General features: G+C 40.1%; 1 protein-coding gene across 1 annotated transcript in view; it reads left to right on the top strand.

The window, feature by feature from the left end:
• The first annotated feature begins 163 nt into the window (after window positions 1-163).
• The window catches only part of LOC109073378 (B-cell receptor CD22-like), a 32,765-nt gene continuing 18,554 nt past the window's right edge, over window positions 164-14,374 (top strand). The window contains exons 1-2 of the mRNA XM_042736003.1: window positions 164-203; window positions 1,327-1,438. Of these exons, the coding sequence (XP_042591937.1) occupies window positions 1,374-1,438 (65 nt within the window). The 5' untranslated portion in view covers window positions 164-203; window positions 1,327-1,373. The remainder of the gene's footprint in view (window positions 204-1,326; window positions 1,439-14,374) is intronic.

The raw sequence follows: 14,374 nt of genomic DNA, 5'->3' as shown, positions 1-14,374 counted from the left end.
TCTGGTTTGCCCATAGTCTATAATGGTCATTTTTTTTTACACTTGGTATTTGGTACATCACGTCAGACTACATTCTTTACTGTCACTAGTTAATTCATCTCTCTGTTTAAACTAGCAACTCTGTATGGTGCTTTTTACTTGCAAAGACAACGCATTTGAACAACACGGCACACAGAACTCATCAGTGCTGCTGGACGTCCAGTGTGAGTATTAAAGGGGAAATCGGATGCAAAATTCACTTTTACATGGTGTTTGCATATAAATGTGTCTTAGCAGTGTGAGGAAACAATAACCCTATAATGATAAAAATCCTTTTTTTTTTTTTAAATCCCCTGAAACATAAACAGTTTCAATTATCAGGCCATTTTGATTTTCTGAGCAGTATGACATCATATTGATCAAGCTCCGCCCACGACCGTTGACGGACTGTTCCATATTAGCATATTTTCAACCTCAACCAGTTGTATGCTGTATCAAGCCCCGCCCACGATTGTTGAGGTGCTGTTACATATTTGTATATTTATGCAATCAATGTGTTTGTTTTGTAGCTGAATGTTAAAGTGAACATAAGAGTCTTCATTTTCTCCCAACATCAGAGCCACTGAGGACATGGCTTTACTATTATTAAAAAAAAAATGTCATAATACTAAATACCACGACATCCAGTGCGAGTACTTTTTCATTTGCTGGCTAATAAGTGTCAGTACTTGTTACAATTGTGGATGTCCAGTGCAAGTAATTTGTGACCCTGGAGCACAAAAGCAGTCTTAAGTTGCTGGGGTTTATTTGTAGCAATAGCCAAAAATACATTGTATGGGTCAAAATGATAAATCTTTCTTTTATGCCAAACATCATTAGGATATTGAGTAAAGATCATGTTCCATAAAGATATTTTGTAAATTTCCTACCATAAACATATCAAAACTTAATTTTTGATTTGTAATTTGCATTGCTAAGAACTTCATTTGGAGGATTTTAAAGACAGTTTTCTCAGTATTTAGATTTTTTGCACCCTCAGATTCCAGATTTTCAAATAGTTGCGTCTCGGCCAAATATTGTCCGATCCTAATAAACCATACATCAATGGAAAGCTCATTTATTCAGCTTTCAGATGATGTATAAATCTCAATTTCGAAAAATTGACACTTAAGACTGGTTTTGTGGTCATGGGTCACATTTGTAATCAGCTGAGTCCAGTGGAAGTACATGGTGATCTGCTGGACGTCCAGTGTGAGTCTAAAATAGAGAGGTTTAAATGTACAGTCTTTTAACTCTTGAAGTGTTAAGTCACACAACCATTTCATGTAATATTTTTTTTTCTTTCAGATGCCCCAAAAAACACATCATTGTCAGTGTTTCCCTCCGGCTCAGTGATGAGGGCCAATCCAGTGACTCTGAGCTGCAGCAGTGATGCAAACCCAGCAGTGAACTACACCTGGTACACAGAGACAGGATCTCAATTTGAGCTCCTCCAGACTGGATATAATCACAGCTACATTGTGACAAACCCTACACACGGTGCACGGTATGGCTGTAAAGCTCAAAACCAGCATGGCCACTGCAATGCAACAATTCAACTGGATGTTCAGTGTGAGTAAAAACACAGACCTCAAATTACTTTAATCTGATTAACTTAATCTGATGCTTGATAACATAAATACTGTGAATACAGTGCAGTAACTATAACTGCAGCAAACACATAATGCTCTAGACAGCATTGAATGCAAAGTGCATTGTTTAAGGTGAAAATAAACGTAAATTGTCATGAAAAAGTTGCAACTTTACCATAAAAGCATGCAAGAAAAGCATACTTTCGTTCACACAGTCATAATATGACTTTCGGCACTGAAAAGACACTAAGGAGACAAAAAAAAAAAAAAACACAAAAAAAAAAGTATATAAACTTTACATATCGCTTAAGTTGAAGACGATTCTATCATATAAACTACACTACACAGCATGCTATATGAGTGAATGAGTGACATGACATACAGCCAAGTATGGTGACCCATACTGTGAATTCATGCTCTGCATTTAACCCATCCAAAGTGCATACACACAGCAGTGAACACACACACCATGAACACACAGTGGGCATTGGGCAGCCATTTATGCTGCGGCACCCGAGAAGCAGTTGAAATTCGGTGTCTTGCTCAAGGGAGACTCGAGACCGACAACCTTAGGGTTAGGAGTCAAACTCTCTAACCACTAGGCCACGACTTCCCCTTGGCATATGGTGTAATATCTTACATGGTGTGTGCATCACAGAGTATGGTGACAATGGTAAACAGGTTGATGGTGATTGACTATAATGTCAGCTGTGAACAGGCTGTGAAAATTAAAAATGAAAAGCTGTGAAATAGCTGTAGCACTGTGACCAACGTCTTCATTTACAGAAAATGCATCTGGGAAGACAGAGATAGATTTGGTTCCCTTTTTGTTAATAATTTTGTTACAGAGCAACATGTTAAATTTACGCTACAGCATTTTGAAATGCAAGGTTTTGATATAAAACTTTGAGTGTGAAACTGCACTTAAACCAGTGAAATTACAAGAAACTTTCAGCAGCTCTTCTATAAAGCCAATGCAATGATCAAACTCTGGGGTATGAGTTGATATGAGTTTCTGTGGCAACTGACAGCATTAAATGCTGCACATTAAACAATGCTTTGGCAAAAAAAAAAGGTAATGCAAAAATTTGCATCGATAATTTGAGTCATGACAACTTCTAATGAAATTATGTTCAACCAACAAACTGCCCAGAGTTAATATTCTGTAGCATAAACAAATCAACATTATTGTTAACAGCTCAAAATAATCAAAATAATGTTTGCACATAAAAATGAAAATTGTTAACGTTTATGGCCTTCGTTCCAAACCTGCATGACTTCCTTACTTTTCTGAGAAAGATATTTTGAGAAATGTATCTTTTCATTCATACAATGGAAGTCCAAAGTGGTTTGGTTCCCAGCATTCTTCAAAATATCTTTTTGAAATAAAGTTTGGTGAGTAAATGACAGAATGTTCATTTTTGGTTGAAGACTTTTTATAATTGAGTGACGTGACATACAGCCAAGTATGGTGACCCATACTCAGAATTCGTGCTCTGCATTTAACCCATCCAAAGTGCACACACACAGCAGTGAACACACACACACACACACACCATGAACACACACCATTTATGCTGCGGCACCCGGGGAGCAGTTGGGGGTTCGGTGCCTTGCTCAAGGGAACTTCAGATGTGGTATTGCCAGCCCGAGACTCAAACCCACAACCTTTGGGTTAGGAGTCAAACTCTCTAATCACTAGGCCACGACTTCCCCAAAAGTTTACTACCAAAGTCTCTTTAAGTCATGTCACTCAGCGGCCATCTTTGAAACACCCCTTGGGCATCCAAGTGCAGCTCCTATCTCTTTTAATGGGGAAACATCAAATTCTCCAAAACTGTTCACTAAGCTTACGATTAAATTTCATATTTGAAATCACCAAAGAAATCTGACAACAACAGTATCAGAAATGTTATTACTTTTGCTCAAATAGCGTTATAAAAAGCTTGTTTTTCAGGCTAGATCAGCCAGTGCACATGCGCAGTCCTAAGCACACGTCTCAGTGTGCTGATTGTTTCTATAGCAACTCGGATTTCTAATGGCAGCTGCAGTGACACGCTGACTTTTCCGATTACTCTTTCATTCAGAACGCGGGGCTTCCTGTGATTGAACGGCTATATTGAGCGTTGCATTTTTCCCCATTCAAAACTATATGAGTGACACGTCTTGGGTATTCTATAGTCTTTGGTACTACTGTTGTTACAGAGGAGGTTCCCGTACTGCCTCCTCCTCACCACCAGAGGGAACCGTCCCCTGAATATTAGCAAACTCTGATTAGGACTCCATTTCCCATCATCCCTCATACCTGGGACTGATCACACAACCACACCTGATTACAATCACACCTGATAACTCAACCATACCTGCACCTCATTTACACACCCACATACACACACATATAAGCAGTTACCAAACTATTAGTCACTGCAAAGTCTTGATTTGCCGCGGCTGTCTTTTCTGAGCGTTATTACCCGTGTTTTGTTTCTAGTGTTTTGATCTTGGACTGTTTCTCGATTACCTGGTTTTTCTATGCCTGCCCCGACTCGAATTGCTTCCCCTGGGCTCTGTCTGTCAACCGCCTGCCCTGATCTCACGCCTGGTTACAGTTCTTTCTTAGCCTTGTCTTCATTGTATTGCCTTGCTGGTATTTGACCATGTATTGTCTGTCTATTCTCAATAAAAGCTGCAAATGGATCTAATGTCTTCTGATGTGTCGCAACAGAAGACTTCGCCAAATAGCAATCCAGCGGCGAACATGCAACTATCAATGGATATCTCTGCTCAGGTCTCTCAGCTCTTCCTGCACCAACATCAGTTAAATTTGCTCACCACATTAACCAAGGATCTAGTTAGAGCACTGCAAGGCCTCAGTCTGTCACCACCCGGAGCCGGCTCTAAACCACCACCTGTTCCTAGCAACCCGCTTCTGGTTCCAACACCCTCAGTTAGCCCACGACTCGCTTTCCCTGAGAGATTCGAGGGAGAACCCGCCAATGCAAGGGCTTCCTACTTCAGTGCTCACTCTTCATCAACCAGCAGCCATTGCTGTACCCCACAGATTCCAGCCCCATTGCTTTCATCTGTTCACTGCTGACCGGGAGAGCATTGGATTGGGCTACCACTGTATGGAGGATGGACAGTTCATCCTTCTCTGCCTTCGAAGCCTTTCTCTAAAAATTCTGCGAGGTTTTCAAAAACCCATCTGAGGGGAGAGGCGCGGGTGACCGTTTGTTAACCCTTTCTCAAGGAAGGAGGCCAGCAGCCGAGTACGCTTTGTCATTCCGTACTCTCATGGCTCAGACTGTGTGGGTTGAGGACACATTAAAGCTCTTGTTCCGGAGAGGATTGAACTCAGAACTTCAGTCGGAACTGGCTAGCTGAGATGAGGGAAGGAGTCTGGGTGAGTTCATCGATCTGGCCATCCAAATTGACAATCTAATCCACTCTCGACGCTCAGCTCGAAACATGCCTTGGTTCACCAATGAAGCCACCAGCGGAGCCGAACCCATGCAATTGGGATTCACTCATCTCACTCCCAAAGAACGAGAATGCCGTATGCAGAATCAACCGTGTCTCTACCGTGGTCAGGCGGGACACCTGAAGATTTCCTGTACATTCCGGCCATCATCCAGTACCAGACCGGTGAGTGTTACGACTAGCATTACAACCTCCACATCAAGCATAAACTTACCAGTCAAACTCCTTGTCACTGATGCTGCAATTGCCACCACCGCTCTCTTAGACTCTGGAGCAGTGGGTAACTTGCTCAGCACTATAAACTGAAATTGACCCCTTGTAACTCTCCCTTGGCAGTGGAGGTGCTAGACGGACACCCTCTAGGAGAGGGGAAAATTCTAAGCATCACCAAAGAGGTCAAACTGCACATTGGAACCCTGCATTCTGATCTTATTCGAGTTTACTTCATCCACTCACCCAATCATACTATCATCTTCGGACTACCATGGTTACAGACACACAATCCACTCATCTCTTGGAGGGAAGGACAAATCATCCAATGGGATGTCACGTGTCAAGAACATTGTCTGTCAAGAGTTACCCGAACCTCCAGTAATGCCTCTCTTTCTCCTGCTCCCGAAACTAATACTTCACATCTGGCCCCAGAATATGAAACACTACATTGACGAAGAACTCTCCAAGGGATTCATTCGGCCCTCAACTTCTCCTGCCTCAGCTGGGTTTTTCTTTGTTAAGAAGAAGGATGGAGGCTTACGGCCATGCATTGATTACCGGGGCCTCAATATTACCTATAAATATTACCCATTGCCCCTAGTTCCAGCCACACGGATCAAATATTACACCAAGTTAGATTTACGTAACGCGTACAACTTGATTCGCATCCGCGAGGGAGACAAATGGCTCATAGTGCACTAGTGGGTTGGATTTATGTTTTGTTTTGAACTTGGTTCTGGTTAGTGGTGCATCAGTTTTCCAATCTTTCATGAATGACATATTCCGGGACATTCTCGACAGATGGGTAATTGTGTACATAGACACATGTACATAGTTCTCTGGAGGAACATCTCTACCATGTGAGGTCTGTGCTGAAACGCCTTATCCAGTATCAACTCTACGCCAATGCTGAGAAATGTAAGTTCCACCAAACCAGCACTTCTTTCCTTGGGTACATTATCAGTCAGGAGGGGGTAGCCATGGACGAGAGGAAAGTCAAGGCAGTGTTTCCTGGGGTTTGCAAACTTCTACAGGCGGTTTATTAGGAACTTCAGTTCAGTCGCTGCTCCTCTGACCGCTATAACTAAATACCACACAAACAGACTGAGCTGATCACCAGAGTCTTGCCTAGCCTTTGATGAACTAAAGACTCGGTTCACCACTGCCCCGATCCTCCGACATCCAGATCCAGAACACCCATTCATTGTGGAGGTCGATGCTTCTAACACCGGGGTAGGCGCAATACTATCTCAAAGCCACGGTTCACCAGCTAAGATGTACCCGTGTACCTTCTTCTCACGCAAACTGACTGCAACTGAACGGAACTACGACATGGGCAACTATGAGCTCCGGGCCATGAAACTAGTGCTGGAGTAATGGCGGCATTGGCTGGAGGAGACAACTCACCCGTTCACCGTCTTAACAGATCATAAGAACCTGGAGTATCTACATTCAGCTAAACGTCTAAACCCCAGACAGGCCAGATGGGCATTACTCTTCACGAGATTTCGATTCTCTGTCACATACAGGCCAAGTACAAAGAACACTAAGGCTGACACTCTCTCTCGCCACTCGACGAAAGTGTCCAACCCACTACGAATGACACTATCCTTCCTGAGAGTCTTCTCGTGGCACCGGTCCAGTGGGATATCATGACAGAGATCGAACATCTGAACCTCCAAGATCCACCGCCTTTCGAATGCCCTGTGGGCCTCACTTATGTCCCAGAGCCCCTACGACAACTACTGTTCTCCCAAGTTCATGGTACGCCCAGCTCAGGTCACCCTGGAATCACTACCACAGTACACCTGCTAAGAAATTGATTCTGGTGGTCCACTATGCTAGCCGACACCACTAGGTTCATCCAGGACTGTATCACCTGTCACACCTCCAAAACACCCAGACAGCTCCCAGCTGGCCTGCTTAATAACCCTCTACCTATGCCACTACAACCTTGGTCCACATCGGCATTGACTTCATCACCGACTTGCCCAATTCCCAAAGTAATACCACCATACTCACGATCATAGACCAAGTCTCCAAAGCATGCCGTCTAATCCCTTTACCCAAGCTTCGCAAAGCCTTTGAAACTGCAGAGTTACTCTGCAACCAAGTGTTCTGTTTCTATGGTCTACCCGAGGATACTGTGTCTGATTGAGGACCCCAATTCACCTCAAGAGTGTGGTCCGCCTTCTTCAAGCATCTAAACATTAACGTCAGTCTTACATAGGGTTACCACCCTCAATCCAATGGGCAAACAGAACGTCTGAATCAGGAGGTGATTCGATTCCTCAGGTCATGCCATCAGCAACATCAATCAGATTGGAGCAGATACCTATTCTGGGCAGAATACGCACAAAACTCACTTGTGAAACCAGCCACCGGCAGTACTCCATTCAAATGCATTCTGGGTTTTCAACCACCATTGTTCCCCTGGTCTGGCGAACCCACCGACCTACCCTCAGTCACTGACTGGTTGCAACACACTGAGGAGGTCTGGGATCGAGCTCATACTCACCTACATCAAGCTATCAGAAGGCAGGAGCAACAAGCTAATTGACTTCGACTTCCCAGTCCAGAGTACACTGTGGCCCAATGGGTATGGCTTTCGACCAAAGATTTTCGCCTCTGACTACCATGTAGAAAACTCAGTCCCAGGTATGTGGGTCACTTCAAAATTTCTAGACAAATAACTCCAGTATCATTCCGTTTAGAACTGCCCACTAATTAATGCATCTCTCCTACTTTCCATGTATCACTGCTGAAACCCCCTGGTGGTCCGAGAGGAGAGCTGGAGGAGGGAACCAGACCGCAGACCCCCCTGCCTATCCTGGTTGACGGCGAGGAGGCATATCAAGTGCACGAGTTGCTGGACTCCAGACGCTGGGGCAGCACCCTCCAGTATCTGGTCGATTGGGAGGGGTTCAGCCTGGAGGAACAATCCTGGGTCAACGCTAAAGATATCCTTGACCCCACTCTCACGGAAAAGTTTCACAGGACGCATCCGGAGAAGCCGGCCCCCCGAACTCGTGGAAGACCCCGGTATTGCCCGCTTCCTCATGTCAGGAGCCGCTCGCATTTGTCATGAACACATTTGTATTCATCTACAGTGAACTGAACTTAAATTTACAGAATTAAATAATGTTAATATACCAACTTTCTGAAATACTAAAATATGTTTTGTTATAATATACTTTTGTGTTCATTTAAAGTGTAATTTATTTATTTTTTAAATGTAAATAAAATTACTTGTTCTCTTTCACTTCTAAAAACGGTATATTTTACTTTTAAATTACATGAAATGTCCTGTTAGATTAGTATATAATAAGGGAACTTGCTTTTAACCAATTAACATGGTTTTACTGTGACATTTTTAGTGTTTCACCATTAAAATTAAGAACATGTTTTTGTCAAACTTTAGAGACCATTAAAAATGTATGAAATCTGAAGACATATTAACAAACAAAAATGTCTAAAAATAACAAACACAACAAAATTAAAGAAACTTTAAAGTGAAAAAAATAAATATATATAAAAACTAATTCATAATATTAATAAAATCTATTTTAGTATCTCAGTGATAATGAATACTAATTCAATATGAAATTTTAAATGATTATATTGTCCTAAATAGCAGCTTTATCATTACAGATATGTAAATACAAATACATATCCTGTTCGATTTCTTAGGGAACTTGCTGTTAACGTTTTTACCATGGTATTTTAAGTGTTTTATCATTCAGATTCTGAACATGTTTTACACTGTAGAGACCATCAAGATCTTCTGTATCATAACGATTATTTTTTCTCTTTCAGTTGCTCCCAATATCTCCAGCTCTTGCAGCCGAAGCAGTGTAACGTAGTGTGTCTGTGAGGCTCATGGGAATCCCTGCCCTACACTAGAGTGGCGTCTGTCCGGGCATGAGCTCTCTAACTCTACAGAAACCTCCATCAGTGAGGAGACGTTAGGAAGCACAGGAGTGAAGAGTGTCCTGAACATCCATCAGTCCCTCACAGACACGGACGTCCTGCAGTGTTTCAGCACAAACAAACTCGGCAGAGCCAGCCAACAGTTTCAGGCCGTCCCACCGCCACAAGGCACACGTGAGAAACACAACGGCTTCATCTGATCAACAAGAAAGATCACAAATGATATCTTTATCCATGTGAAAAAGAAGTAGCTTAATTGTACTGAAAAATCTACTTGAGATAATAAATGATTAATGTCACTTAGAGTACACTTTTAAAAAGTTCAGTATGTAATTATGTCAGTTTGACATCTGAGATCTCCTGAACTATGAAAGACCAACCTCTGAGCAACAAAACACTGTTTTGCAGGTTTCCATCCTCCGTCGTTGCTGCTCGGAGCTGCTGTCGGAGCCTCACTGATGATGATTGCGTGCATCCTGATGCTCTGCTATGAACGGTGGGAACAAAGAAGAAAACATGATAACCACAATATTGGTGTAATATATGATGAGATAAAACTAAATAACATATATATATACACATGTATTTTTCAGCTATTATTGTAAATGATTTCAAAAGTATAAAGCATAAAACAGGGTCATTATACTAAAAAAAAAATTAAACTTATAAATAAAATTACTTGTAAAGCAAATAAATGTTAACTGAAATAAAAAAGTACTGCAATAACAAATTAAACTAAAATGAATTAAAAAAAACTATATACATTTTAACTAATAAAGTTTACAAAAACACAACAAAATTACTAAAACTAAAGTGAAAAAGTATAAAAATAAAATCTAAAGTTTTAGTAATTTTGTGTACTTTATTTATTGCTATTTAGTACATTTAAAATATTTTAACTTTGAACTTAATATCGAATCAGTGTTATTTCACTCAAGCCCCGCTCACACTACCAGCGACTTTTTCACTGTATGTCGCTAGACTCTCCCTGCGCTCCCGGCTCATCCCTATGCCCTAATCCCTTTGAAGGGTTTACCCTCCAGAGTGAGAGCTTCGACGGGCTGAAGGTTGTAGGGGACCAAACAACTGTTTCTTGAAGTGCCCTTCTGCGTCATCATCACGTGCCCACACGGAGCTAATGTTATTGGTAGACTGCACGTCTTGACCATAGACTGTATAAAAACATGGACGTAGTGTCTATGACGTCATCCGTAGATTCCTGAAGAGCATTTTGAAGGGCAAAGTGGGCGGAGGCAGCCGTCGAAATCTTGGAAGCGCGTCACCATGCGTCACTCCGGGATAATCAAAAATGATTAATAATTAATTAATCATAAACAATAATTGCTGAAACCACACCCACCTAGTGCGACCGCTGTGTCAGCAGCGGCAATCCACCTGTCACTCAAGTGGCCACGCCCCTTAATTATGCAGAACTTTAAGGCTTAATATAATGTAAATAGATGAGTTCTAAAAAAAATTCACTCCCCTCACAGTTGTCACGAAAGGGCAAAATTAGCTATATAGACCAAAATAATTTTTTGTACCAGGCTGTAAACATGTTTTTTTTTTTCCTGCTGTTAAGTTGGCCATTGGATCCCTTATTTTTGGAGCCAGCCTCCAGTGGCCAGTCGATGAATTGCAGTTTTAGTCACTTCTGTGTTGGTTTCAAGAGAGGGAGCGGGAGGTTGCCGCTTGGTCTTGACATATCTTTAGAAAATGTAATCACTATATATTGCCGGTAAAACTAAGATATAATTCTTAAATTAGACTTAAAAGAAATAAAAGTACCATTCTTCTGTTGGAGAGTGTGGTTATATAAACTACTGCAGTGCTTGTGCATTCCCCAGGCGCCGCAGCATAAATGGCTGTCCACTGCTCCGGAAGTGTGTTCACTGTGTGTGTGTGTGTTCACTGCTATATGTGTGTACTTTGGATGGGTTAAATGCAGAGCACGAATTCTGAGTATGGGTCACCATACTTGGCTGTGTCACGTCACTCACTTAAATTATTAACTGGTGCTAAACCGCTCACTGCATCATATTATTAACAACTTGAACCGTCAATGTATGAATCAAACTCACTTAGACAGCCAACTGTTTCTTTTCTATGCATCATTTTTTTCTATGCATCACGCGTCCGCGATCTAAATAATAGGGAATCTACCTATTTATATCTATGGCTGTGTCCCAATTAGGTAATGAAAAGTTCTACACACATTGAGGTCTTCATACTCACTTGAACACTTGGACCAAATACAGGAAATACATCATAGAAGTACACAAGTATAGTCGAGTGCAAAGACCGCAAGTGTGGGTATTTGGAAAAGGCAACTGTCGCTCGTGTCGCCGGAAGTCGCCAGCTCTTCATTGAAAATTAATGGGAGCATGTCGCTTTGTCACTGTGTGTCACTGGTGGTGTGAAGGGGGCGTCAGATACTGAGTTTTTATTAATATTTTTAATCACTTTACGTTTTTGATGTCAGTTTTAGTTATTTTAGTACATCAGTTTAAACTAAGTGAAATTGTTGTTTCAGAAACTTGCTGAAATAAAACAGACTTAAACCATTTTCTTAATGTTTTTGGTTTTAGACTTAGTTAACTATAATAATCCTGGATCACACATCGCTCTGATGAGACTTTACTTGCATTTAGCCTCATCACAAAGAGGATTTATGATTCTGATTGAAATTTTATATAAGCATCAATTTTTCAAATATCTGAAAATGTTTTTCAGAAGAAGGAAAAAAAAACCTTCAGAAACCAGAGAAGACGACACATCTGGATTCATTCTGACTCAAACAGTGAGTTATTCATTCCCAAAGACACCGAGTGCACCTGAATCTCTTCATTATTCCTCCATCGACTTCACAAACGCCGACCCGCCGTCAGGAGAGATCAGGGGCATCGCCTCGCTGACCAGTGAATACGCTGCGGTCCGACACTGTCCTGCAGAGAACAACACCTCAACATCTGAGACAGAGCCCCAAAAAACCAGACACGACAGCAAAGATCACGGACACGTCCTCACCGGCATCAGAAGACGTGATTTATGAAAACACGGGCCATCGCTACAGACAGAAGGAAGCGCTGGTCAGCGCAGATGATGCTGAAAAACAAGACTGAACCAAAACCTTTGAATCTCTGAACACCAATTTAAGAGATCCTTCATCCAAAAATAACAAACCTACAGAACCTTCTTTCATCTGTGGAACATAAAAGAAGATATTTTAAGTGTTTTTTCCTCATTGTTTTAACAGGACAGTTCACCCAAAAAGGCAAATTTTCCCTCAGAACATTCAAGATGTACATTACTTTATTCTTCAGTAGAACAGTTACAGTATCTGAAACCGTGGTTCTTGGTGATTCATTAAATGCAAATCAGCAGCTACAGTCACTTTGAAAGGCAAAGGCAAAAAAAAAAAAAAAAAAAAAAAAAAAGCACATACAAGCAACACAAAATGAAAACCTGTGGCTCCTTGGGTTCACATTGGGTTCATACATTGGGTTCTTATCGTTACAAGAAGCTGAACATTATTTACAACAGTATCACCTGTAACCCAGTCCTGTGTAATTTATTTTTAATATGTATTTATTATACACCAATTTCTTTTATTTCCTTTTCAAATATATTTGTTTCTATTACAATTTTCCTTTTATTTTTCATTAAATTTGTAATTATCAACTTTGTTTTAAGATATGTAATTTAGCTTCATTAAAATGTCGCTGTAAAAGGAATAGCCTACAATCTCTAATAATAATAATAATAATAATAATAATAATTAAATGTCCATATAAATGATAAACCAAGATAAAATCTGAAACTGAATGTTGATAAATATATACGATTTTGAGGTTTGTGAATGACATTGTACCTGTACAGTTCTGCATAGTTAAGGATAGCGTTTATATTTTGACTGTAATGCATATAAATGTCACAAATAAATATCTGAGCTTTTGAATTTTAAACAGAAAAAATATTGGTAAAATAGGCCTATCACTTTTTTTCTGACAAGTTTTAAGATTTTTATCCAGTTAAAGCTTCAAGTCGGCATTAAATGAAAATTCAATTCTATTTTCTGAATTTGTATTTTATAAATATTATTCTGAACAATAAATATGACTTTCCCTTTTTTTTATTGCCATCATTTAACTTACAAGCAACATTATATAATAAAGGCATTACAGAGAAAGAAAGCCTTTTACAAAAAGTTTTGGACATTCAGCATTTATGAATAAAAATTTGACTTTCAGAAATATAAACTTTACACAATTGTGGACATTTGGCATTTATGAGTAAAAAATGTGTTATTCAGAACTTTAAACTTTACAAAATTATGGACGTTCAGCATTTACAAATAAAGCTCCCATTACAATAATAATAATAAAAAACATTCATAAATAAATGTTATTAAAATCACTATTTCTATATCTAAGCACATAAAATAAGAGTTTGGTGCCCTCTGGTGGTGAGTGTTACTTGTTGTAATCATAGGAACTGATGTGCAGTTTCCATCTGCTCCACTAGGCGGCAGAAGCGACTTCAGTTTCAGATAATTAACAACATGAAAACACATTCAGTTTCAGTACAGATATATTACAGATGACAACTCTGTGACAGACTCTTAATATTACAAAAGGCACATATTCCCATAAAAATTCTTTATTAACTCTATGATGTATTTGCCAAATGACTTAATGTAAATGTTTACAGTGTCACACTTACTATACAGGTCTAATTAAATGGCTGTAGAAGTGAGCAGCTTGTATTGACTTCACAGACAGACACCTTACATACAGACAGCAGTGTTCTGCTGAAATCTCTCCTGCTTTCAGCTTCTGTCAGTATCTTGGTCAAGAATACGTTCCTTATTTGAAGTAAACTGTTAAAATGAATTCAGAACATGAGAAATATTACCGTAACACAATGTTGATATACAGTATAATATCTCAAAGAAGTAATAAATGCAAAAGATGAGAAAAAAAGCATGTTTCCTGCACATAGTGATTTGCGCACAGTGCACAAATGTATAGCTTGAATGCAAAGGTAAGTCGCTTTGGATAAAAGTGTCTGCCAAATGCATAAATGTGAAGTGTTCTTGGATTTCATTTTTAATTTGATTCAACACGTATTACTGAATATGGAGA

This window comes from Cyprinus carpio, chromosome A4, assembly GCF_018340385.1.
Source record: "Cyprinus carpio isolate SPL01 chromosome A4, ASM1834038v1, whole genome shotgun sequence".
Lineage (NCBI taxonomy): Eukaryota > Metazoa > Chordata > Actinopteri > Cypriniformes > Cyprinidae > Cyprinus > Cyprinus carpio.
Note: the sequence above shows the minus strand (reverse complement) of the source record. Positions and strands in the feature narration are given on the sequence as shown.